We start from the raw sequence: 26,338 nt of genomic DNA on the forward strand, positions 1-26,338 counted from the left end.
TTTTAGAAAAATACAATTTGCATAGATACGTTTGTACAGACATTTAATAAAATGCATAGATATTAAAGCAGATTAGGAGACTACAGAAAAGTTGAAATCTGCTTTTGGTGTGTTATATTCTTGTAGTTTGTTCTGGCTGGCTGATTGTCTAGATGTACATAATCCTGCTCCAGAGGGTGAGTTCAACTAATTGAGCTTTTGAGACTTTCCCAGCTTTACATAGCCATGACTTCTGAGGATATGTTTGCACTCCTTTGAAGAACGCTCAGAACTTCTCCACGTCCGTGGTCGTTGCTGCTTTCCTAACTGAATCTCCCCTTCACATTCACAGGTACACGCTGGTGGATATTTTGCGCGCCATACTTCTTTCTTTAGAAGCCATGATAGAAGACCCCGAGCTTCAAGTGAATGGATTTGTTTTGATTATAGACTGGAGCAACTTCACCTTCAAGCAGGCCTCCAAGCTCACACCAAGCATGCTTAGATTAGCCATAGAGGGCCTTCAGGTAACCTTCTTTTCTTTCTTTTCCTGATTCTCCTTCGTTTTGCAGTTTATTACAAATCTAGGTTGCTAAAAAACCCCAAACAATACAAAAATCCGAGAACTTCTGAATAGCAAGGCTATCAACACCTTAAGGTCTGGGTGGACAGACAAGCTTCAGTGGCACAAGCTAACGCGTGAGCTCAGTCAGCTAAGTGCAGTAACACCTGGTGTGTAGGCTTCTTCTTTGCCATAAATAAGAGTTAACTTTTCTGTCTTTATTCCGAAGTGGCTGGCTTCCTGTAAATTCAGACCGTAGCTTCTGCAGCAGCAAGTTAGAAGTAATCAGTTTATCTTGTCATTTTGCACAGGTCTGATGAAATATGGGTTGCTGCTGCCACGCCAGGTTGTTTTTTTTTCGTTGATTCCATTGGAGACAGGCTCTACATCATTTATCCTGCAAAGTGTGGGGACTGTGATTAGGCAGTTAGCTGGGACTATTTACTTACTGAAGGTTCAGCATGTGCTTGGCTCTTTTGCTGGGTCAGGATTAATTTGAGCAGCAGCTTCTGAGACTGACTATACAGTGATTTAAATTTCTTTCTGCTCATTGTAAATGCACTTTACAGGGCACAGGCACATTGGTGGAAAGGATGCTACATAACTCTTGGCTGTCTCCTATGATCTTTAATGCTTATTAAAATGAAAAACTAGAATCTGTAAAGTAGTTGTTTGCTGTGCAAGCTTGAGTTGCTGTGTTAAAAATACCAGTAATTCACTCCTGTGGCAGTGTGCCTTGGCTTTACAAGAACATATATTCCTTTTCTGTGATGTTTTTATAATTTATACATTTTTATTACTCATAAAACAAAATAACAGCCTTACCTTTGAACTTTCTTCACTTTGATATTGCTATTTGTGAAGAAACTTGTATAGCAGTAATATGGAGTTTTGATCTAAATCTTGAAATGGTTTAACCAGTATTCAGCCTGCTGTTGCACACAGAAGGGTAGTGACAGTCATATGAGACAAAGATCTCAATTTAAATTTTGTTGTGTTTCCTTATGCAACAGTGTGATTCCATGGTCTTGAGAACTACATCAGAAGGCAGCAGTGAGATCTATAGTCTAATAGTGCAGCATGTCTTTTTATTGCTTCAAAGTTTTTTCTTTTTTGTGCTGTTTTTCAAAGTTAGCCATTGTTTTCTTGTTTAGAACATGAATAAATACTTTAGTAGTCTTTGTTTTTAAATGATGGTGTTTCTTCTTGGACATTAATCAGAGATGGTTATTTTGAGGAGAGCTGCAGTGGATAATTGCATCTGAAAATATGGTAGATGATCTACCAAACTTCAGGTGGGCTCTGAGACTCTGTGTTCTCCTGCCATTGGTTGGTTCATTACTGAGTTGAGGTGAAGTCCCTTGGCTTACCTTATCCATGCCCCTAGCTTTGTATGTTCGCTTATCCCAAGTCTGACGGTGGCCAACACCCAGGGCATCATTTTGTGCCCACTGTCTTCAGTCCTGTTGACTCCAGAAATGTAAAACTGGTCATGAAATGCTCCAGAAGAGGGAATGAGAAGGCACTGAAATGGCAAAGGTGAGATAAAACTCTCCCAATGCTTGAGGAATCTGTCCTAATCTTTTACAGATATTGCCATCTGTAAGCAGCAACTTTCACAAGGCCTTTTACCACAAGTCTTTTGAAGAAATCAGTTAGTTGGGCTCTCATAATACAGCATTTAATTTTCTGTGGAGAACCACTGAGGGAATGAGGGCTAGCATTCTTACACTAGCAAAATTGACTGACTCTAGTGATATTTTCCCAGTAGTTATACTACTTGTTTGTTTATATTTAGTTTCTTTTTTTTCTTTTTATTTTCTTTTACTTAGACATTTTTCTATGTAAAGTTATATTAGAATCAATGGAAAAGACTAAAGACAACTGTACTGAGCATCTTGGAGGGAGAACCTCAGTTCAAAAACAATTGCGATCAGGAAGGAAATAAGAGGAAAGCATGGTGGAAAGGTGGGACAGAGACCCTGGGCAAGGCACAGGTTTATTTGCACCTTCTTGCAAGATTTCATGCCTGAAATGTTACATTCCCTTACCCTCAACAGGGACTGCCTTTTCTTTTATTTTGGACAATAATGCGTAGTGGAAACATAATTCTGAATGATGTCAAAGTAAAAAGTGCTTAGTCAGGTAGTATGAAAAAGAACAAGAACAACTCACACACGCTGTTTATTTATGATCTTTGTAAATACTCTCTATTTAATCAGAGAAATGGAATTTACTTTGGCTTATAAGATTTAACAGGGCTCAAGATGCTGAACTTTACCATTTGGGGAATTTAAATATTTGTGTTACTTGGGTGGAAAGGGACAGGGAAAGTGGGATTAGTGACCACTGAATTTGATGTTAACCAAATCCCTTTGCCTCCAGAATGAAATCTACTAAATTTGCATTGTATTTGCTTAGCTTCCATGGTGAGCAGAATATTCAATATGGTACATACCAAAGAGAGTTGATTGCAAGCTATGGCATTTCTGGGCACTTCACAACTGCTTATTTTTTAGGAAATTGCTTTTGAAAGTAAGATAAGTAAATATATACAGTTTTCTACTGAAGACAAGTTCTGCTATACATTTTGCATGTATATGTTAAATGGGAGTATGAAAAGAATCATACCCCTAACTGACTTGTATACATTAGAAAAACCTCCTAGGTAGTTGTTTTCAGGAAAAGAGCCTTTTGGCCATGGAATTTTTAATGTTAAAGAACAGTGATTATCTGTAAACTAATGTGAATTTCCAGCATATCCATCCCAACAGTGCTTGTACGAACCAATTGGTGCAGTGTAGGTCAGTGCTGAATTTTAGATCAAATGGTTTTGCTAGCCAAGAAGAAAAAACCTCCTGTGGAGGCTGGGGCACTCAGCTGGGACTCTTGATGCTCCAGTCCTAGCTCATACACTGGCCCTGGGCTTTTGGAAAAAAGGAGCAATACTCTTCCCTGCAGATGCTGGTGGCTACAGCATTTATGTTACTCCTCGTCAGTGAGAAGGAGGATTTGCACTTAGAGGCCCTACACCTTCCGTAGTGAAAAATAAGAACATAAGCAAATGCAACACGTAATACTCTTTATTTTCTGAGAAGGGTCTGTCTGGATTAGGTGCCTAGGAGTACCTAAGAGCTCAGAGCTGTGAAACCTGAGCAGAAGGAAAACATTATTTGAGAGGTGAGACTGTAACCCATGCCCTGACTTTAGCACCTTGTGTTGGCTCTCCCCAGAGTATTCAATGTGCAGGTGTTTGTGAATCCCAGTCTTTAGGTGCCCATTTCTCCCCATTCATTGATTTCTGTAGCCAAGCACTGATTTTGGGCTTGTGAAGGAGCTCATGTTACTCAGCAGCTGGGTTCCTGAAAGCAGGGAGTGTTACAGCATTGTGTGCTGCAACACACGAGTGCCTAATAAGTTCCTTTCAAAAACTTTGAAAAACTTTACAAAATTTTGCCTCTTTCACCAGTAAGGGATTACAATCTGCATGCTTCAGCTACTTTTCCCATAGAAAGGAGAACTCTTGAGAGCTCAGAAGAGAACCGGTCCTAACTTTCCACAGACAGGGATGAACTCTAAGCTCTCACCACACAAGAATGACATCTTGATGTTATGGTCTGATAAATAGTTCTATGAAAATATAATCTCAATACATAGTGTTGGTCGAAAAAGCAGATAAAATGTTAGGAATTGTAAGGAAAGGAATGAGGAGCAGGGAAGATGGTGAAGCTGCTACAAAAATCTGTACCATCACTTCCGTCTTGAATGTTGTGGATGCTTCTGATTTTCTGTGTCAGAAAGACTACTGTAGGACTGAAGAAGGGCAAAAAACCCCAAAAGGTATGGGCTGGTTTCTGTATAAGGAACAACTAAGTTGGCTGGGATTCTTCTCGGTGGAAGAAGAAAAACTGTGAAGGGAAACTACAGCTGTCTATAAAACCACAGGGTCACAGGATAATTCAGGTTGGAAGAGACCTCAGGAGATCAGCAAGTCCAACCTCCTGCTTAAAGCAGGGTCCCTTGTGAGGTCAGACCAGGATACAAACAAGGCCATGGGTGGCTGGAAAGAGTGGACAAGCTGCAGATGTTCTTTGTTACCTCCATTTTAAGAAATGGGCATCATCAGATGATACTAGCAAGAGGCCTGGCTTTTTATATGATATGGTGATTCTTTGTACAATATCTGGGTAATCTGCGGAACTCCTTGCCATGGGAAATTCTGGGTGCTAAAAGTTTAGTTGTGTTCAGGGAAAATGGATACATTTGTGGAAAAGAGATGAACTGAGGATTACTAAATACGTTAAAACCACATCAAAGTTCAGAATTCCTTGGGCTGCACATAGTTGGAGATGAGGTGAATGCTGACTGGAAATATCACATACGCTGTCCGCATTGTATCTGCTCTAGGCTCTCATTTTTGGCCTCTGTTAAGGACAGGACATGGGGGTAGAGGGACTTTTGGTGGGGCATAATTAAGTCAAGTGTATATTCCACTCCCCCTTGCCTCCTTTTTAATAACCTTTCTTTAATTTTACTGCTTCTGGCACTCCCATGGCCCCTTCCACCCGAACACTGGGCTGGGAACACTTGGGCAGAAGGAGGGAGGAGGTTCTGGGTATGATTCTTTTATTTGTGATAGTCCTTTTATAGCTACCTATATGGGCTTTTTATTAAGTATCAAGAGAGCATTGTTTTCACAAAGCAGGTAAAAACAGTGTCAAAGACCAAAAATTCAGTCTGAAAATTATATTGAAAGTTGGGGTTTATTATTAACTACGACAGATAGCTTTGGAGGTAATTATAAGTGAGCTTTGCAAAAAGGGAAGTTGTGGGTATGCATAAGACACTTTAACTGATTAACTGATATTTAGGATTCAAAAACCTGAAACACTAAATCCTTCTTAAATACTTGATTACTATTTAGCTCATAACAGTAGTTGCATACATGACAGATTTGTTTTGCATGTTGTCACTCAGGCAGGCTGTACCTCCAAATGCTTTGCAAAACTGCGTAGTTATTGGTGGCTGAATATTAATGCTTTTCCTCAAGATAAAAAGCTGGGGAAAAAGAGATGATATGCATTTAAACTGTGAGCTGAACATATGTGGACAGTCAGCATTGTTGCAGAAGACAGAAGACTCTCGCTTTTGGGTTGAGCATGTTTACAGGAAGAGAGAGCGATAGTGTTGTGGGGGACAAGGCAGGTCTTTCAACTGATTGTGACTTTTCTTTGTAACAAAGGAAGGCTTCATAAGCTAAAACAAACTCGTTACTGTGAACATGAAAGCAAAACAGAAAGAACACTAAGACAGCATGCTTGCCGCTACTATTGCTATCCAAAACATCTTTCAAACTGCTGTTCTTGTGAGTTGTAAGGACAATATTCCACAATCAGATTTGCTGCAGCAGTGTAAGGTGGAAGTATCAGAGACCAGAGCATGTACAGTCTGGTGATGAAAGGGACAGGACTTCCTACTCCCATTTTCTTTAAGCATGAACTTCATCAGTATCTTACAGGGAATCTTACCTGAACATCATGGTTGGTTCACCTTTCTATTTAGGTATCCATAGACAGTGCTTAAATTTTGCTACCTAGTTCTGGACTACACCTGTACAAACAGCAGGTTGCAGCATCAAGAATTCCTAAGTCAGGAACTTCCAGAACTAAGGATGCGTCTGCAAACAGTGTTTTGACTTCATATAATTACATGGTCACATGCTCTGTGCAGTGCTTAAGATCGTTAATAATGAGCTTAAGGAATGGTTACTCAGTACTAGCAATGAGTATCAGTGAGCAGCAAACCACAAAAAAAGAGCTTTAAATGTCTTTGCATCCAAACTTAAAACCATAAAAACCACTCATTCAGTGCTTGAGTTTTCTGCCAGTTTTTAAGAATAGGGTCCTGACACTTCACATAGTGCTTGGGAGGATATTAAAAAGTAGCAGGCTCGAGCTTTTAATGGGAGTATCTTCTGCTTTCAGGAGGGCTAGTAAATCATGTAGCTGCTTTCATTCAGTTTTTTATCAAAGAATTAATCTGTTTGTAAATGCTAGAGTCCCCTGAGCCCAGAACCAGGCCAGAGAGTGGAGGAATATGCTTGTAAACAGCACAATTTTGTACCAGTTCAACTCATGTTCTGTAGCAGCAGCAGAATAGGATATTTTTCCTAAGAGCTTGTTATTTTTACAAGAGTTTGCATATATTTGATCTTCTCTACTTGTAAAAAGGCCATCAAAAAGGCTTGCCAGCTGTGGAAACAGGGTGGACTAGAAGTGATTGTTAGTTCTAGCTCCTCACCTGCTGTCTGGATGGGATTAACCTGCCAGGTGAGAAAGGACTTGATGGCTGGAGCTTGAGTTCAGTTGCTTACAGGCATGTCTGTATAGACACAGCCATTATTCAGTGTGGTCCCAGCTGTTAACCTGTTATCTGAAGACAGAATAATAAATTTTCTTGCCAGATTCTTTTATGATGCTCATCAATAAAGAATTGTTGAATGCCTTTCAAATGGTAATTTATTTATTCTCACAAACACAATTTTAAGATGAGGGGATAATACTATCTATTCTTTTTTTCCAGCCGAGAACTATTCCACTGAAACATTACTGTTAAAAGAGTCTGTTAATTTGGGCTGCCCACTGTCACAGGCCATGGTCTGATTTTCAGTCACCTTTTGTATGTTTGGAGTCCAGCTGCCATTTATTTTTGATCAGGAGGATTCAAGACTTCTAAAGTCTTGATTCTGAACCCCCAAGCCAGGAGCCTGAATTCTAGCATGGCCTAAATTTAGAGCTCCTCATTAGATGCGCTCTTTGAATGCACGTAACCGTGTGGGCTGCCGCCTCTTTGAAACAAATGGTAAGAAGCAGTAAACTGAACTCCCCTTTCACCCCCAGAAACTCTGCCGTGTGGCATCTTACTGAAAACTGCAAGGATGCTTAATGGAGTTAAATATCCACCACCCAAACACTGCCACTGGAGCTAGCGGAATAACTGCCTGCAGTAGGTTGTCATCCTCCATGTGAACCCGCACGAGGAAGAGAGTGGGCACTTTGCCAGTGTTTTGCAGATATTTGCTGTAAGCAAGGCGTGATTAGTTGTGGGGATCTTGGCTTTCATTCAGGCGCTTTGATCTAACTGGCACAGACTCTTCTGCCCGTTCCTCCTGCCCTTTTCCCTCTGAGCAGCCTTTGCCCCAGTCCTACTGCTTCCCCAGTTCCTCATCCCACCCCTGTTGACATTGCCTTACTGTGTACTAGTCTTCACTGATGTGGTTTTTTTGTCTTAGTGTCCTGATGTCATGCTCCAAAACCTCAGTCACTGTGGGTGATTGCATGGCATGTTATCTTAGACTCCTTAGGAGATCTTGGCCTTTTGTGGTCTCAGTGTCCAAATGCTCTCTACATCTGCCATCTAATCAGCTTCAAATCTCCCAACTTCAAACCTCCTCTTAACCAGTGTTCCCATTGCTCTTCGTACAACTCTGGAAAGCAGCACTAGAGGGTGAGTCCTGATCTGTTCACATATTGAGTGAGTCGTCCAGCCACCAGGCTATTAAGGAAACAGTCTTTATAGTTCCTCACACTCGAGCTGGTCTGCTTGGTATATACGACTCAGTGCTCATGGGGCCGGGCAGGAGACGTTGGGAGCTTCTGGGGATGTAGTGGAATGACATGGCATGATCCGGGAAAAGAAGATTTTTTGTATCTGAAGTTTTCTTCTACTTCAATGAAGTAGCCATGATTAGTGTAGAAGCCAATGAAAATGCTCATAGTTGACATTTTTCCATCAGTTCTGTCAACAGAGAAAACCATCCAGTTAAAATTATTGCAGCTTGAGAGAAAGAAAATAGAAGAGATTCTTCTTGTACATGCAGACTGCCTCTTTCATGAGCTTTTGCTAAATGCTAATCGCTTTTCTGTTTTATTTCTTTTTATTGGGAAACTGAATCTATATGTATTAAATAAAGATCGTGACTAAATTGCCCTGATTAAGCTGAAAAACTAATATTATGCTGAGTGGCACCAGCATGAGAAAAGAAGGGCTTGTAGCACAAACTTGGTGTAGGAAATTAACTCTTGGCACTGCGATTGACTTCCTGTTGTCTCTGGTAAGGCACAGTTCAACAACTATATGGTTATGACCATTCCTCAGCTTTAAAATATATAATTATTTTTGGAAGTGATTTTTCTCAGTCAAGGTCTAAATATTTCTCTTTGCTTCAGTATCTTAAGGCCATGAAGGGAAGAAATAGTATTCCTCCTCCTAAGGTCACGCGGAAATAAAACTAATTTGTTCTAAATCGTAACGTCAGAGACAGAAGACATGTTTTAAGATCATAGTTCACCTTCTTGCTAAGGCAAGATTATCTCATGCATTATATTTTCTAGTACTTCACAGTTTAATTTAAAGTCTCGAAGGCAGGCCTGGCACATTCTGGAAACTTTTTGAAGACTGCTTGCTCTTCAGATTTTCTCTTGGCATTAATTCTAATTTTTCTGTTTCAAAATGTCACCTCCTATAAAACGCTTTGCTATTTCACCACGTGCTGTTGGGTCCAAAGCAGGAATTGGTGTGTGACTCTCAGTAACCCAAAGAAAGGAATTGTTTGATGGAGTATCTGCAACAGCAGTGATCTGGAATCAGGACCTGGAGACGTTCTTCCGGTCTTGTTTGCTACTGGAGATGGTGAGATGTGAAAATCAGTGGGATCCTCTTTATTTGGGGAGCTTAAATTTACTTTTTTTGATATTGTCCAAATTGCCTGTGTTATCACGTTTACCTCATAAGGATATGCTGGATCACTTTTGGAATTATTTTCTGAAATCAGTCTAACCTTTGTTTTCGGTGATGCTCATAAATCCTCTGTGACCTTATTAGACTCTGCACAATTGGCTTTATGTTATTGTCTTCAGTACATACTGCCTTTGCACATAGTCCCTGTGATATCAGCCAAGCCTTCAGTGCCCGTTCCCCAAAACAATACAGTATAATTTTTTGTGATTTTTGTTTATATTCCTTAGCAAGTGCTCAGCTCCTATAACAATTATTTTGATGAATCCAATTTGACTTTGGTTATAAGCAATATTTTGACTTTTGTTATAAGTGATTGCTGTGCAGGAAAAACACTGCTGTGATATTTCACTAATGTTGAAAAACAAACATGGGAAACTTCTCTAGGGGGAAGCGCCATAAAAATGTGAAATTATATGGCTGGTGATGGTTTCTCTTGTCTCATGTTTCATAATCATAAAAAAATTAAGGCAATTAAATTCTCATAAGTTTTAGTAGGCATAACTGCTTAAATAAGCGCTACTGTGGTGATTTAAAGTAGGAACTGAAGGTTTAAGGAACTACAGTAAGGAACTGAAAGTTTAGATTTATAACACATAAAGAAAATTATATTTCTTAAGGAAAAGTTAAGTATGAACTCTCTAAAACATCATACTCCAACTTGGATAATACATTTTTTAAAAAAAAACCCACCCCAGGCAAAATGCATTTCTCCAGTCATTTCCTGCATACTTTGTAATGAGGTTCTTAAAAAGTTCTTAAAAAATAAGTTCTTAATAAGAACTTCAGAATAAGTTCTTAAAAAACATTTCCAACTTTTTATTATGTGGAATGGGAAAATAGTGCTTGTAATCTTTTCCAGTGTCTTCTGTAGTAAAAAGGATTGAGCACTAATGTTTTGTCTATACGTAATGAATATCCAAACATGCATATGGGCTGAAATCTGAGGTGGCTGCACATATCATCCTATTAGTGGAAATCTGGGTGTACATTCAATCCAAAAAACTGAGTATAACTCCAGCGCCTGACACTGAGAAAGTCTCATGTCAGCATCTCGCCCAGAACAGTTCTGCTTATGTTGGGGTGCTTGCTGTTTCTCGTGGGTTACATTTTATGTTATCTCTCACGGTATAGGCTTGAGTTCTGACTATAAAATGTGTATTCAGCCCCCTTATTTTACAGGACTCACTCCAATACCACACAGTGCCATTGGAAGATTGTATTTTCAGATGTATTTGTTAATTTATTGCTCTTTTAAGTTGGTTCTTAAGAATCTGTTATATCTGTTAGAATAATTTTGGGGAGGGCTTTCTGTCTGAGAAGAACTGGATTTCAACCCTTGCACTTCCCCCACTGAAAACATTTTCTGGAAGGAGAAAGTCGTTCTGCTGTGATTCAGGAGAGGGCCTCCCTAAAAATATGTTTAAACCGCAGTTGTCATTAATTCTTACCTGATATTGCACTGAATGTGCCTTATTACCCACAAAATCTTCCGAGTTTGTTGGGAGGTGCCTTCATCCTGCACTAAGCTATCTGACTGAAAGTATCATTTAGAGCACTGCATCTTCTGGCTGAAAGCCAAAATGCTAAGTATGAAGGATCCAGGCTAAATCATCAAGTATTGGTAGTTCTCCAGCGTTCTCGCAAATTCTTTGCAAGGTACAGACAGTCCTCTGAGGTCTGCAATGAATCCTTCAGACCTTCAGACAAAAAAACCCCATAGAGTATACTCCAGACACCAGTGAGTGCGTATAGAAACAGTGGATACATTCAGTAATTCAAGTGCAGTAATTAAAATCCCAGCCTTTGCAGCAGGGATTTTCAACCTGCAGGAGAGCCTATGGTAAAAATGTAGCTTCATTTTGGGAGGAAGATGGAAAAGATTGGAAGGGTAGTGCTTAACAGAGGATGTTAAGTGCTTAACAGAAAGAATGTTGGGAGAAGACAGGATAGTTATGAAAGGATAGGGCAGGGTGTAGGGCAGAATGGAAACCTAAAAGCTGCCCTTCAGATTAGATTTTGAAATGTTTCAAAGTAGCCAATAACATTTCCTATTTTATGGCTGTTTCCAATCTCATTGATTAAAATGTCATTTCTAAAACAAATTTTTAAAAGCTATACTCCATACCATTACAAAATAAAGATTAACACTTTTGACGCATAGCTGACATACACCTGCAATAATTAGCCTATATCATACCACCAAATTTTATCAGTCCCCTCTAGTTTTAGTTGGTAAGCACACCACCATTATATGGTGACTTTGACAGACCAAATGTGCCCTGCAACTGTGTTCCTCCTCGAATCTTTACTCCACTTTCCTGAAGAATTATATGGGTTAGCTGCATACCTCCAGCAACATATTTCCATTATGAGGGGATGCAGTTAAGTAGTTATGATTGATGAGGAATTATATATCAGTGAGAAACTGGCTGAGCTCCTTAACCACTTATTTTCCCATTGTTTATCTTTGGGGGTTTTAGAGATGCAGAATTGCAAGCAAGGTTTGATGTATGTTTTGGGCATTAGCTGAGGTCCACTGGGTCATGCTTTTCAAAGCTTTTTGTTAGGAATATTGAGCAATTGATTTTCACTGGAAAACCTGAGGGCATCTTCATACTATTGTTATCAGTATGACCCAATTCTGTTCTCCACAGAAATTCAGCAGGGGTGCAATTTAATGAGACCAGTGAAAGGAATCTGACCACTCTATTTATAGCATACTAATTGATCACGGTAGCCATGATAGGAGGAAACTTCAGAGAAAATCAATGCTGTATCAAATGAAAGTAGCACTCACGCCTTTAAAGAGAGCTGCATGGAAAGCCAATTAAGAATGAATCCATTTGACAATCCACGGGAACAACTTGGACCATGTGTGTTCTTACTTTAAGTTGTAGGAATGAAATCACACTGAGCAGCATCTTACTTGCAAGGTGAGCCTTATTATATATTTTCTTCTTCATCCTGTTGATATTCTGTCCCATTAAATCTTCTTGATTAATTGTTTTACTTTCATATGGTGACTGTGAACGTCTTCTTTTAAGAGCTCGCCTTTGACAACCTTATGCTTTTTTGTAATGAGCTCTGATGTCCTTCCCTGAGGATGGCAGCCACACTGTGTAGCAAAACTGCACAGCCTCTTGGCTGTGTGTCCAGGACTCAGGCACAGTCCTAGGTCTCAGGGCTTTCACTTAAATGCAGGGAGAAGGTGGTCTGTCTACCTCCATTCTCATTCCTGTCATCCAAATACTTGTAATCATCGTAGATACACAAAGCGTAACTGTTTGTACTCATTGCTAGTGTTTCCTAAAGCTGTGTAATGGATCTTCGCCTCCTCCTCTAGTTGCATTTTTTTTGTCATGATATCTGCTAAAGTCCTGAACAACCCCCCCATGCTCCGCCCCGAGAATTTTGGTTTTGTGGCAGGTATTCCCCTTTACTGGATATATCTCCATGCCATGAGGCTGACTGCCTTTCAGTACACTGCTTTTGGGTTGCTGTAGGAGGATGGAGCAAGCAACAAACTACCATAAAGGCATTTTAGCAGTAACTTGCCTCAGAAAGAGACAAAAGGGGAACCCACATACACTTTGGTGATTTTAAATGTGCTTTTTGTTCTTGTGTTTGTACATACACAAAACTTTTACCTCTTCTAAAAAAGATGGCAAACACAGCGAGTGGGAGAATCACTACTTGTGCCTTACATGCAAAGCTGTCCAAGCTAGTAACCTGTGTCTCCTTTCCTTCAATGCTTAAATGTGCTTGCAATTAAATGGATAAAGACCTTGTTTTATTTTACGGCATGTGGGATACAGTGCTTAGGTTCAATTTCTGAGGAAGAATGCACTTTTTTTTTTTCAGTAGGATAATCAAAGGCATGGCATCATGAAGTAGCTGCATGAATAATTCTGTTTTTCTGCTGCTGAATGGGAAAGGAGTAAATAATCTGTACCTTCCATGAACAGTTAATTTCTGTGGGCTAAATTTATATAACCATATTAATGGTGCTATATTTTCTGTTCATTCAGTTTTGAGCATATGTAGTGGCGTGGAGTTGTGGCTTAATTAGCTAGATGAATAATGTTGGAAGTATTGTCAATTATCAACACGGTCTTCATCTTTCTTTAAGCCCCAACTGGGAATCCAGTTCCCAAAAACATCAACAGTTGCCGGGGTGAACTTTCATAAGCTAGTCTTTAATCTTTCATTAAATCACAGGCTAGGAAAGCAGACGTGAGGACTGAGATGAAAAAAATGTGCATTTGCAGCACTGATGTCTTCTCTGAAAAAAAAAAAAAAAAGGCAGGCATGCCTCTATGTTTTTGGAAAAAAGATAATTTACTGCATCGGTGAGCACACTCTCTCAGCCATGTATATCATCTAAACAACACCATGAAAGAAGAACTTAGAGGATGTAAACAGAGGTGGGATGTGTGGGGCTTGAGAGAGGTCAAAATTAAATATGACACTAGGGCCTGAATGCGATGAATGGCTCAGCTCTGTTATGTGCAGTGTTTGAGAATGGAGGTAAGGGTGGCAAGTTTAGCATCTCTTCTTCTGGCTACATTGGGCTTTAGCTGGACATTTTTCAGAGCAACAGGCTGTGATTTTAAGTTATTGTACAGGAGGGGGCTGGAGGAGAGAAAGTCTCCATGTGAGCTACCAGTACAGAGATGTTGTTTGAACTCAGGCTGACACAAGGGGAGAAGAGAAAGGGACTGAGGGCAGAATACTTTGGGGCTCATGTGAAGCAGCGTGGATTAGGAGGGTCTTCTGAGAAACAACTCCGAGTTGGAACGGCAAATGGAAACTGGGTTTTGACTGACAAGCCCCCGAGGGTTTGGTGCACTAAGCTGAGATTGGAGGAGCAGAAGTATCTGTGTCACTATTAAGGGACGTAAAGGTGCCACCTAAAGCTTTCATTGTGGAACAATGCCCCAAAATAGCAGTTTGGGTCAATATGTAACTGTCTCATTCTGTGCTATTTTGTCTAATGAGAGAAAATTATTCCCCATGAACCTTAACATGCTTCTGTCATTACAGCATTGTGGCTCTAAGAATACCATCACTGTAGCTGTTATTGACACAAGTCTTCTCAGCAGTTCATTTCTGCCCAGGTCTTGGTCTACCAATGCAAAGCTCTGTCCCCTGTTTCCTTGTCCTAAATCAGTCCTGGCCCCTGACTGGGACCAGATGTTGAGCCAGTGCTTCCCTGTGTTTGTTCACTCTATGGTGTGGCTACTTTTTGGAAAAAGAAGTACAACTGCAATTTTATATTTGTTTTCCTACACTAGAAATGGAAAAGCCATAACTTTACACTTTGGAAATGGAAAAGATTTTAAAGAGGCAGTAGGGAACAGAGCTACAACTGCTTTGTTTTATTTTGCAAATAAATTAATTGAAAAAAACAGAAAATAGGAAAGCAGAATCTGGAGGGTTTGGGGTTTTTTTTACAGATTTTAAAGTTAGGATTGATTTCCTTTAAAGTCATGAAGTCTTGCTCACAAAGCTTTTATGCTTTCCCTGAGGCTTTTCCTTCCTGGAAAGGTTTTTTACAATTTTAACTTAGTCAAAAGTAGTGCACTAAGCTGTAATTTATGTTGCCAAGCATTATTTCCCAAGGCCCTGCCTTCTCACACATAGGAGCACACTGGTGAAACTGCAGAATAGAATTATCTTTGCCCAGCTCGCAAAAAGAGAAGTTGTCCCTGAGAGCACTCTGTCGTGTTTTCCTACCAGCACCAAGTTCACGCTTATGTCCTTGAAAAATACCATTTGCATGGATGACAGACTGTCACAGGGCTGGGACATAGGTTACTGCTGTGAGATGGGAGCCTTTTGGAGTTCTTCTGAGTCACTGGCACCATCTGTCCCTCTTCCTGAGGTAAGGCCGGATGGAGCGAGTGGAGCCCTGGCATGCCATTCGGCTTTTTATTTGGCATTCCCGAGCTTGCATCAGTCGCAGGCTGATGGGGAGGTTGGTTTAGGATAACTTGTTTTGTTCCATATTCTGCAGCAAACCCTGGGCATAATCTGCTTTGATTCACATATTGTATTGCAGGAGGAAGGTTTTGCTGTAAAGCAGATGGTTTCAAAATGATTGTTTTTGCTATTAGTGCATCACATTGGGCTAGATATTGCTTGCTTCTCACCCCTCCTTGTTCAGAAGCTTGATTTTCTTTTGAACACACAATAAAAACTAAAAAGGGGATTCAGTCAGGTTCAGTCAGGATTCACATAGACTGCAATTCTGATCACCCAGATAGTGTCAGCCTGGTCTTCGTCTCTGCTTTTACCGGTGGAAGATGTGTTCTTGTCCTTTCTCTGTTGGGTTTAATCCTTTCAACATGGAGTGAAGTTCACAGCCCTGGACTCATCAAAGCCAAATTGATCAAAAGAGCCCAACCCTTAACTTGAATAATTTTTAGGCAACAAAAAGTGTGTCAGGAGACTAGTAAAGATAAAGGGGTCAGGTTCCAGACAACACTGTGTGTGGGAAGACATGGTAAGTGTTGGTCTTGCAGTGGAAGCCATGGTGTTAGAGGAGAACAGGACTTTACAGATAATCCCAAGGATGTGAGTTTACTAGCTGAGTGCTTTGCGGGGATCGCTGCAACACTATAGAAAATAAAAACGGGGAGAATTTGAGCTTAGTGCTGTTAGTGAGCTTTCAGCCAAGTAGTATGACTAGTGAGGCTTGGCTGTGGAAGACAGAAAGAGTGGAGGGACGTGTGTTTTGGCACAGCAATGACAGTGAAGCACACACAGGTAAAGGGATTTCTCCAGGGATGATGTTCAGTGGGAAGAGAGCAGGGAATGAGGGCTGAAGTCTTTGGGATGGTGAAAGGTGACCTACAGCATTGAGACCTGAGGAGGACAGTTTGCATGGAATGGGGAGACTGGGGAGGAGGCAGAGAAAAAGGGTAATGCAGCAACTGAGGGCATCCCATTTCCTGAGCATTAACAATCAAATAGAGACGGGATGAACAGTGAGTTATTTTACAGGAAAGGTACTGTAATGTGTTTATATGCTAAAGAAAAGGAGAAGGAAGGGTGAAAATAGGAGCCGTCACTGCAAGAAAATGTAATCAGGAGTACAATTAGAGGAGTTGGTGCTGAAAAGTCAAATCTCTGGGTTGTTTCCCAGGTAACAGGTGAGCGTGTTGGGGGCAGGCGAGGTCCAGGCTGTGGAGTGGGACTCGGGGACAGAAGTTCATGTTTGTGTGTGCCGTTTGTTTTGCCCTCATTTTCAGAGTCCTAAAATAGATCTCGTTTCCCTTAGTCTTACATAACAGTGAGTCAAACCCCGCTTTTCAACATCTTTAATTAGCTTTAACAATCACATTTCTAGTTAACACATTTAAGGTAATGAATGCTGCTCTCCATCCTTGCAGAAAAGGCTCAAAGGTTACCTGCAGTGAGCGTGCAGGTGCCTTTCACCAAAACTGATCCAAACATCTGCCACCCTCTTCCATCCTCTTGAGCTAGACAAGATGCTGCAGTGCAGGAGGTCCGAACTTTCCTGTCCATAATGCCGTTGTCCTTCTGTGTCTGACATCTGTCTTTACGCTTTCTCTTCCCCTATGCCCATCTGTAGGCTCCTGCGAGCTGTGGTGCAGCCTCCTGCACTCCTGAAGCCCTGCAGCTTCGGAGAGCTGGCAGCGGTCGCCTGTCCACGGAGATCACCAGAGCTGGTGTCAATTTGATGCGGATTTAAACAAAGCTAGGCATGCCAGGTTGGACAGAGAGTTACTTGCTTGAATTTCAAAATTTTGGCTTCTGGTTTGATTCTTGCTTCAGGCGTTATTTCAGATCCCACATCTGAAGAAAAAAATATCTTCTCTACCTGGCTGGGAGCCATGTTCTGGGCAATGCAGTATGGTCTTCACTGGGAATACTTTTCATCTGCTGTAATGGTAGATGATGCACTTGTCCATGTGCTGGGATAGTAAATAGCATCTGTAATTTTTACTGCTTTGTGTAGTACTGAAAAACACACCCCAGTACGATAGATACAGATCAGGGAAGAATCATATTTTATGTGGACTATATAAAACTATATACAGCCTGCTAATCATGCCACAATGCTTTTATTTTATAAACTTGGTGCTCTAGTGGAATGCACATTGCAAGCTTTTTGCACTGATACTGGGTTATATTAATCTGTCACCACTTGTTTAACAATAGCACTTCAGAAAAGATAATTTAATTTTTTGTGAATGCATCTGCATCTGTATTTACTTTTGTGTCAAAAAACACAACGAGGGAGAGCTTTATTCCAAAAAATAAAATACTAGTAAATTGATTTTTCTTCTGTGAAATACAAAACCATGAAAAGGTCTTGATCACATTATTTATTTACTACGAATTCAGCTTCTCTGTTAGCCTAGCTCTTTTTCCCATTGGGGCTGTGCTGTTCACCCTGCTGATGATAGGGGATAAATTGTTTTTATTATTATGCTTATGAAGCCTCTTATACAGAAAAAGCATTCAGTAGATACTCAATAGTGGAGAACTGTTTCCAGACAGGTACGTTGTTTTGAAAAAGGAGAATCTCACAGCCCGGATGAGTTACTCTTTAAGACCATCAGAAATAACTATTGGTGTTGACACTTACAACCCTACATGTGGATGACTATTTACTTTGGATTTGTTAATTGTGTAATCAGACTGGGCCTGATTCTCATCTGATGCACAGTCCAGCTCCTCAGAAGCAGTTAGTTACGTTGCTGTAGCTGAGGTTCTCCAAAACCCCTGCGTGTTCTCACCAGATTTGTTGGTCAGTAAGCACTGGTGTCCCTCACTTGCGGCTGATGTTTAGAGCTGGGCTCTCTCTGCTCCCTCACTTTCCCCTTTTTTCCTTACTGATCCCAGTCTTTTAAAGTTGAAACCTTTGAGTTATCTCCTGAATTAATAGGAATATGGACAGAACTTAATTACTTACTTAACACTTATCTTAAATATACAGTACATTGCTCAGTCCTGTAGGAAAGGAACTGGGATGCAAAGACCTGATGGATAAGAGAGTAATAATTATAAAGTATTTTGCTTGGAGATTTCTTTATACCTTGCAGCCGTTTCTAGTCTGCATTTCAGACTATACAGAATGTGGACAACAGAAGTTTAATCAACAGACAAAATGAACAGAAACATTTGTGTGATACTAATTTTCTTTAAAAAAAGCTATTCAGTAGAGGTCACTGCAGTGTATGGAAACAGCTCCCAGGACTCCTTAATACGTATTTGCACAATAGACCTCATAGTAGCCACTCTGTTTAATTAGTGGTATTTAAAAGGTTTAATCTGTGTAATCAATAGAATTTTAAAAGTCTATAGCTTACATTTGAAAGTGAATATGTTTGCTTTGTATGAGACATAATAATTTTAAATTACTTCATATTTTCATGGGTTTCTTGCTGTTTTATAATGGGCAGCTGCCAGCGCAGAATGTCTCTAAGAGAGTGTAACTATGTCTGTACTAATAAACTAGACATGCCCAGGGCTGCTCCCTGCTGCTGGAGTGGCTACGTCCTGGCTATTAAAGTTTTGTTATCCTAAACAGATAGCTACATCCAAAGAGCATTTTGGGAATGTGCCTGATTTGTGCTACCTTCCAAATTGTTTGGGAGAATGCTAGGTGGCTTTGACTTGCTCTAACAGTTTCACAGCGTAGATAATTGTTTCTCCTCCATGAATGCTTCTGAGTACTGTTAAATGCCCAGTATAGATGCTGCTTGGGTTTTGTAAAAAATTATTTTGTGTATCTTGGTATTTCCTCTGGTACATTTTAATAGGGCAAGGCCTGTCTCCGTAGGCAGGGACTGTGGAGCACAGCTGATGCAGTCAAACTAGTGCAAGTCCCCAGGGAACTCAAGTGGGTGAGCTGTATACGAAGAGCATTGCTTTGGAGATCTTTGCACTCACCCTTGCAGGCTGGTGGGGCAGGACTGGAATGTCACAGAGTTGAGCTGAGCAGACCCACTTGCTATTAACTTCTATGGATCTTTTCAGTGTTAAGTGTTTGTAGTGGTGACACGATCACATCTTGCATTGAATAAATTGTCACGTCTGGTGTTTTTCAATGCTTGGTGACACTTGGAGGCAGCTGAATGCTGCAGTAAAAATGCTAGTCAGCTGAAAATATAGAGAGAATTTAGATAGGCAGAATGAGATTACTTGGGTTGTTATTTGACCAAGACATTGGGGTTAATACTTCTACTTCTACAATGGCACCATGAGACTTCATACAACCAGAAGTGGCCAAGACCTCAGTTGCTTTTTTTCTGCTGAAAGCTGGCAGCTCCAGCGAGCACACCAAGCCTGTTCAATTGTGCTGGAGCTTTGGGGCAGAGTTGAGTCCAAAGCAGAGGAACTGATTACTGAAATGCCAACCACCGTCGTGCAGCATTGCGGCTTCCACCTGGAGATTAACCTGCATGGCCTTGCTTTGCAGGTGAGGTCTGTCACAGTCACAGTCACTGGGTGATGAAGTTTCCAGCAGTGTAACAGCTCAAAATAACAAAGCAATCTGTTTGAATACTGAGGATGGTGTGAATACATATGGATAGTGCTTGCCTGTAATTTATTTCATCACATAACTCTCCACATCAGATCTGCATGAAATTCAATTTCTGATCCTGGCATAAGCTTGCATTTTGTATGATCACGGCAAATAACAGAGTGGAATCTGTTAGTATAGCTCCAAGGTGCTGCATTCATATGCACAAAACCAAGGGCATTGTAGTTCTTTTAAAAATTTAAGCAGAAACATTATAACTTTTGACACTACAGCCTTTCTAAGAAGAGTTGCAAATTTTCCATCAAGACTAAATGAAAATGTTTATGTAAAGTGTCTCCCTTCTAGAGATTTTTTCTTTCCGTAGACAAATATCAAATGTGTCAAAACTGAATTGTTTCAGTTTGGGAAGGCTGCCAGTATTGAGTGGAGCATTCAGACACCTCACGTCCCCATTTACCTCTAGGCTGTATCTGTTCCTGTCTCCAGGAGAGACTACTGTGCATCATAGGAAAAATATTTCAACCAAATAACGTCTTTGTAAGGAAATGGAAGCTTAGAGCACTCAGACTACAGCTCCTAGGGCAGTAGTAATAGCTAGCAAGCATTTTGAGATAATTTCCCCCCCTTTTTTTTTTACATCTACCTTCCTCCCCTCCATCCTGTATTTCAGTGAACTCAAATTCTAAGGTTGCCTTTGCCTTTTGGATACTGGCAGATTTAACTGCTGCATTCTTATCACAAAACACTTAAATATTCATGCTGCTTTTAATTTTAGTGATGAAAGGCTGTAATGGATATGATGATGCAGGAATTTGGGTTCAGAAAATGGAAGACTTTTTAATGCTTCGGCTATGTGTGAAGATTTATCAGCCGGGCTCCAAAATGAGCAAAGCTGACTGGAGTACTGCTTTAAATTATCTATTTCAGTAAATACACAGCCAGGATCTTTAAATGGCTAAGCATACAGCTGGTGTCTGATATCTAGAATGTGGCCTGAAATGTTGTTCATTCAGGATGAGAACAGGTATTACAGATCTATAGTACTACAATGTACACATATATACACATCAGCAGATTTCTTTGCCTGAATTGCCAAAAAGAAGGGTAACAATGCAACATATTGAAAATGATCTTATGGTTATTCCAACTGGGATTTATTACATTTAAGGGAATTTAAATGAATTATCTGTGCATTTCTTATTTCCCTGTGTGCTAGCAGTAGGCAGCCTGTCTCTCCATTGCTGGCATTTGGCTGATTAATTGGCCCCTTGCTCGGTCTGTTTTCCTTTTTTTCTATATAGCTTATTCTAGTGCTTTCCCTTTTTAATATGGTAACATCAAATTTGCTCAAGGTCTGTGAACTAATGTGGATTAAAAGTCAAGCAGCAGCAGCTCTAATACATAATTGATCTACCAGTAGGACACAAAGAACTGATTCTGGTTCCTAGATAGGAAATGCCTTCTTTTTTTGTCCTACGCTGATAGTCTGAGCTCTTAAATCTATTTTAAATTAAAGTGAATAGGCTACTAGAAACTGACAAATTATCCATGGTAATAAATTATTTAAGAGATTAATTTGATGTTTGAGGCGTAATGATTTTTATACACAGACGCAGACACACGCACACACTCTATTTGACACATTCTTTTTTGATTTTGATGTGGCTCTGTTCATTGGCAGCTGAAAATACCGTATGTCTAGCAAATGCTGTACACTTTGGGCCTGTATTTGTCTCTTGCTGTGACCCCACACCTGTTAGTACCTAACAGAAGATTTTGCTTGCTTAAACTATTTTCTGTAGAGGTGCGAAAGCTTTGTGACATGCTCTCCAGATGCACTCAACAACTGCATCCCTTTGCGGATGGACAGGTTGGAAAAGGCCATGTCTACTTACATTAACGTTGGCTCTGATTTTGCTTCAGCTTGTCATACGTCACTTTTTTTAGTTGCTGAGGAATGACTCTTGACTGTTCGGTTAAGTGGGGGTAGAAGCTCGTTTAAGGTTTAATGTTTAATGATATTCTCACTGAAGTGAGGAGTTCTGTATTTTCAGGCTCCTTTTGAAGTACACATGGCAGTCACAGCAGGGGCATTTGCAGCTGTAGCATGAGTGACAAGTGGATGATGGTTGCATGGTTGTGTGACTAATAGCATGTATGTGCCGGATGGCGTGGCATGGTGCAGGGTATGGTGCTAATGGATGGGAAGCAAGCAACAGCCAACAGGATGTCTCTCCCTTCCATTAAGTCCATCCAGGCATACCATATGTCATCGTCCCTGTACTGGGGATTTACTTCTCCTGTTAGCATCAACCATTAACATTGGAGTGACAGTAGTATAAGAAAGCAGAAAATTTAAGCCATGCTGTAGAAGAGGGCTGCAAATCAGAAGGTGGCCAAGTCAGAAAAGTAGAAAGGAAGGAGAGGGAAGTAGGATCTTGTTGTGCACATTCTTAAGCTGTCTGTAAAAAATAGGTTACACTGTTTTAGTATACTGCATTGGACTTAAGATGCTACAATTTGAATGATGTTTTAACAGTAGAGCAATAAACATTTTACACACTGTAGTTACAAACATTTGAAGATGTTACATATGCAACAGCAATATCTTTTGTTAAACAATGCTATATTTGGAAAAAGACATACTTTTGGATGCAACCGCTCTTTATTAGGTTGGTAGAGCTAGGAGTGTAGTGGTAAACAGTCAGTCTCAAAATGGAAATTTAACTTCTTTCCTAGAGGTTTTGTTAATGAATGGAGTTAATCTGAGTGTTGCAGGCTTTCCCTGGTCTGTGAGCTGCCTGCATTGCCCTCTGTGACATTTCTGAAAAGCTGGGCTTGCAGGTGGATGTTGAGCCAGAACTGGGGGAGCAGTTCATTCCCAGCCTTTGGAAACTAAGCCTGCTCAGTGTTGTGCAGACAGCTTGGCAGCGGCTACGTTTTGTAAATCCTGGTTCAGAGAGTGTGATGCATGAAGCTTCAGGGTTTTCAGGTAGGGTAAGCCTTCGTTTAGGTGGAGTAAGCTGTGCACATTTTCGGCAGTTACTTGCGATGAAAAGATGAGTGATGTCAAGCAAGCCAAGCAGCTTGAGTATATAACGTAGGGTAAATATTAACATCTACCTGCAAATCAGTTTTTTATTTAGTTTGAGAAGTCTGTCATCACATTGGTTGCTTTGGCTGATCATGAACTTCAAAAATAGCACAGCTTTGGGAAGTGACGTGTTTTTGGAAAATATCAGGTAAAAAGACCTCATGTAACCTCAGTGATTTTATATTTTTGATCAGTGTCTGACTTGTTCAGAACTGTGCACTCTTACATGGCTTCCTTATGTTCAGAATGACCCTCCTTTGTTTTGATTTGTGCCCATGGCCTCTGGTCCTGTCATTGGGCACCACTGAAAAGAGCCTGGCTCCGGCTTTTTATACCCTCCCTTCAGGTATTTATATACATTGATAAGATCCCCCTGAGTTTTCTCTCCTCCATGCTGGACATTCCCAGCTCTCCCAGACTCTGCTCATATGAGAGATGCTCCAATCCCTTCATCATCTTCACGGCCCTTTGCTGCACTCACTGCAGTATGTCCCTGTCTGCTTTGTACTGGGGAGCCCAGGACTGGACCTGGCACTCCAGATGGTTTCAGAGTTCAGTTCTTTTTCTCTGTGTGTATCCATGTAACGTGGAATGAGGCTACTGTTATTTTCTCTTGCTGAGAAGAGATTCACATGGGTTTCACTTTTATCTTAGCAAGAAGAGATCTGCATTTCTGATTTTGATCTTCCAACTCATTGGATATGAATTTTCAAGAGTTCCAAAAGTGTGATTTTAGGATAGACTCTAGCATCACATTTATTTGTTACTGGCACATACTAGTAGCACAGTAAACATATTAGCTTTGTCCTAGGTAAGTATGATAAACAAATCATTATTTATTTGCCCAGTTGTTGTGAATCTCTGTTTTTTTACTGGCAGGGTTTCCTCCGTAGCAGCTAACACACAGACAGCCATGCTTATATGGCTTAAAAAGACAGGGGATTGATGTCTGAAGTTAGAATTCAACAACAGCGATTTATGATCCTCCAGAGTAATAACTGGAATGACAGCTCTCCCTCAAACAATATTGAAATTCCCTGGGCTCCCAGGAACATTTTACATGTGTGTACCACCAGCAGTTGTTCGGGAGTGTGGAAGAAAGGGAAGCTGAGGTGGAGTTACCTCATAGGAAACCATCTCTTTTCAAGCACCTTTGTAAAGATAAAGTGTAGCTGAGCAGTTCAGAATGAGGCTTTCTTGAAGCTGAAAGGCTGAAATAAATCTCTTCTGTACTATGACAAAGACACTTGAACACTTTTTGGAACTGGAAATAGTTTTGTACTGCCGGGAACTGACCTTTGAAAATTTGTGTGCTGCATAGTTCATGATACCTCTACTTTTAATAAAATATAATACTTATTAATGGATCTCAAGTCAGTTATTCAATTTTCCCAGTAATTTAAAGCTTAATTATGCTGCATTCTAGATCTCAGTGGCTGTCCTCAGCTGATTTTTCTTAAATCACTATCCCTCTAATTTTACAGTTCAGTTCAATTCTCAGGACTCTCATTTGCATAGAGTGACAGATTAAAATTGGATGGCTAAAATGATAACTGCTCTTTGTGCCTACTGCAGTGGTGCAGACTGATTCCTCATATTATGAGGAAACATATGGCTCATGAAATATCTCTGGAATCACTACAGCTTTCAGTCTATTGCATTATTGTAAATTGAAACTGATAAAGTGGTAATCCAATTTTAATGCATCCTGTCTGAAACTGAGTGTTGCATTTTTGGAGGAGCTTTGGATAATGAAGTTGTAGGCAACAGTTTAGAAGTTCTCCACTTCCAGGGAAAAAAGTGAATATTCTGGTTGGAGAATTGGTATCTTTTAACTCAGTAACTTGTTGGCACTGCAAAACTACGCAATGTTGTTTGAGCTGCCACAACAAGGAAACTTGCATTTTTGCCTCTGTGCAGTATGTCTGTTCACCCTATCCCTCTGCAGACCTGTGCACCCCGTTGCCTGTACAGGTATACTGATATACCATTAAGGATAGTCAGTTAGATGTAGCTTCTTGCAAATTTTGGCTGAAGCCAATCCAGAATTAAAATTCCATAGGTTGGCTCTGGTTCTTCTGGGAAATTGTCGGTTGGGATGATATGCAGAAATTATATGGAAGGCATAAGATTTAGTATTTATTTACCCTATTTTAGTTTAGGTCTACAAAATCAGTCTTGACATATGACTGTAAAACATGGATCCTCCATGTAGGAATACTTTACATTTCTCTTTCCCTGCCTTTCTGTGCAAGTTTTGAAGGGGGGCTAGAGAAGGAACATGATGAATATATTTTTCTTTTGCGCATCATAGTAATTTCTCTGTATCCCTCCCTGAATTAATTTTAATCTGTCCTGTTTTCCTCTGCTCCTCACTTTTGTCTTATTTCTATGGTTTCTGCCTTGTCATTGTTTCTTTCAGTCCTTGTCTTAACATTATCCTAAGGTTTCTCTTCCTTCCTTCTGCTATGAACGACATGTGAGACAGCACAAGGGATCACACTTTGGGTGAATAAAACAGAACAAGTAGGTGTAGCTCCCCTGAGGCAATTCTAGGTAAGGTACTATTTAGCCTACTCACATTTGGAAGTGGTCAGGCACAAGGCGGGGGCTATCTGGTAACTACTGATGCTCTTCTTTGATATGGCCTCAGGGCTGTGGGAGGCTTTCTGCATGATGAAAAGCATCATGACAGTAATCCTGTGGTTAGTGGTCTCGGCAGAGCCAAGGGCTGTTTGGGCATCAGGATAGCCTCACTGACTAAAAGAGGGTGACTTCAGGACGGGGATGGTACAAACAGATGTTGGTGTGGCATTTAATCTCCTCCTATACAGTCCCTGGCCAAAGACTTTTGACTTCAGGAATTTGAGTATGGCATTTTTATGAACAGTAATTCCCAGCATTATTTTTATTCCACCAGCATTATGAAAGTATTGTTGCTATATTTATGCACAGCAGTTTGCAGTATAGTGTTCTTTCCATTTGTCTGTAATCTTAATCTAATAAGACATTCACAAGCTGCCTGGAAAATGGATTTTTTTTCCCCTATGGGAATTTCCATAGAAAAAATCACCATCTGATAATTGCCTATTGTAAAGAATGATTTTCATCACAGGAAAAGAAAACAGTATAGAAGAACCTACTTCTACCATCTTTCTTACTGGTTTTCTGGCTTTGCCTATCTGGAAACAGCATCACGGTGTGAAAAAGTTTTGGGTTTTTTTCCTCCTTTTTAATATCTCACATTCCAAATGAAGTGTTACTTAGAATTAAAAAAGAGACAGTGTTTGTAGTTGAAGGCAGAATTGGCCTTGGAAAACAGCATTTTTCATTTCCTCTTTAAAATTAAAGCCTTTATTTTTCCAGGTTCAAACTAAACAAATGA

At 40.3% G+C, this 26,338-nt stretch overlaps 1 protein-coding gene across 1 annotated transcript in view; it reads left to right on the forward strand.

Moving 5' to 3' along the window:
• The window catches only part of CLVS2 (clavesin 2), a 51,292-nt gene that overhangs the window by 10,259 nt on the left and 14,695 nt on the right, over positions 1 to 26,338 (forward strand). The window contains exon 2 of the mRNA XM_072857898.1: positions 332 to 506. Coding sequence (XP_072713999.1) covers positions 332 to 506 — 175 coding nt within the window. The remainder of the gene's footprint in view (positions 1 to 331; positions 507 to 26,338) is intronic.

The sequence above is a fragment of the Ciconia boyciana genome, chromosome 3 (genome assembly GCF_034638445.1).
Source record: "Ciconia boyciana chromosome 3, ASM3463844v1, whole genome shotgun sequence".
Taxonomy (NCBI): Eukaryota; Metazoa; Chordata; class Aves; order Ciconiiformes; family Ciconiidae; genus Ciconia; species Ciconia boyciana.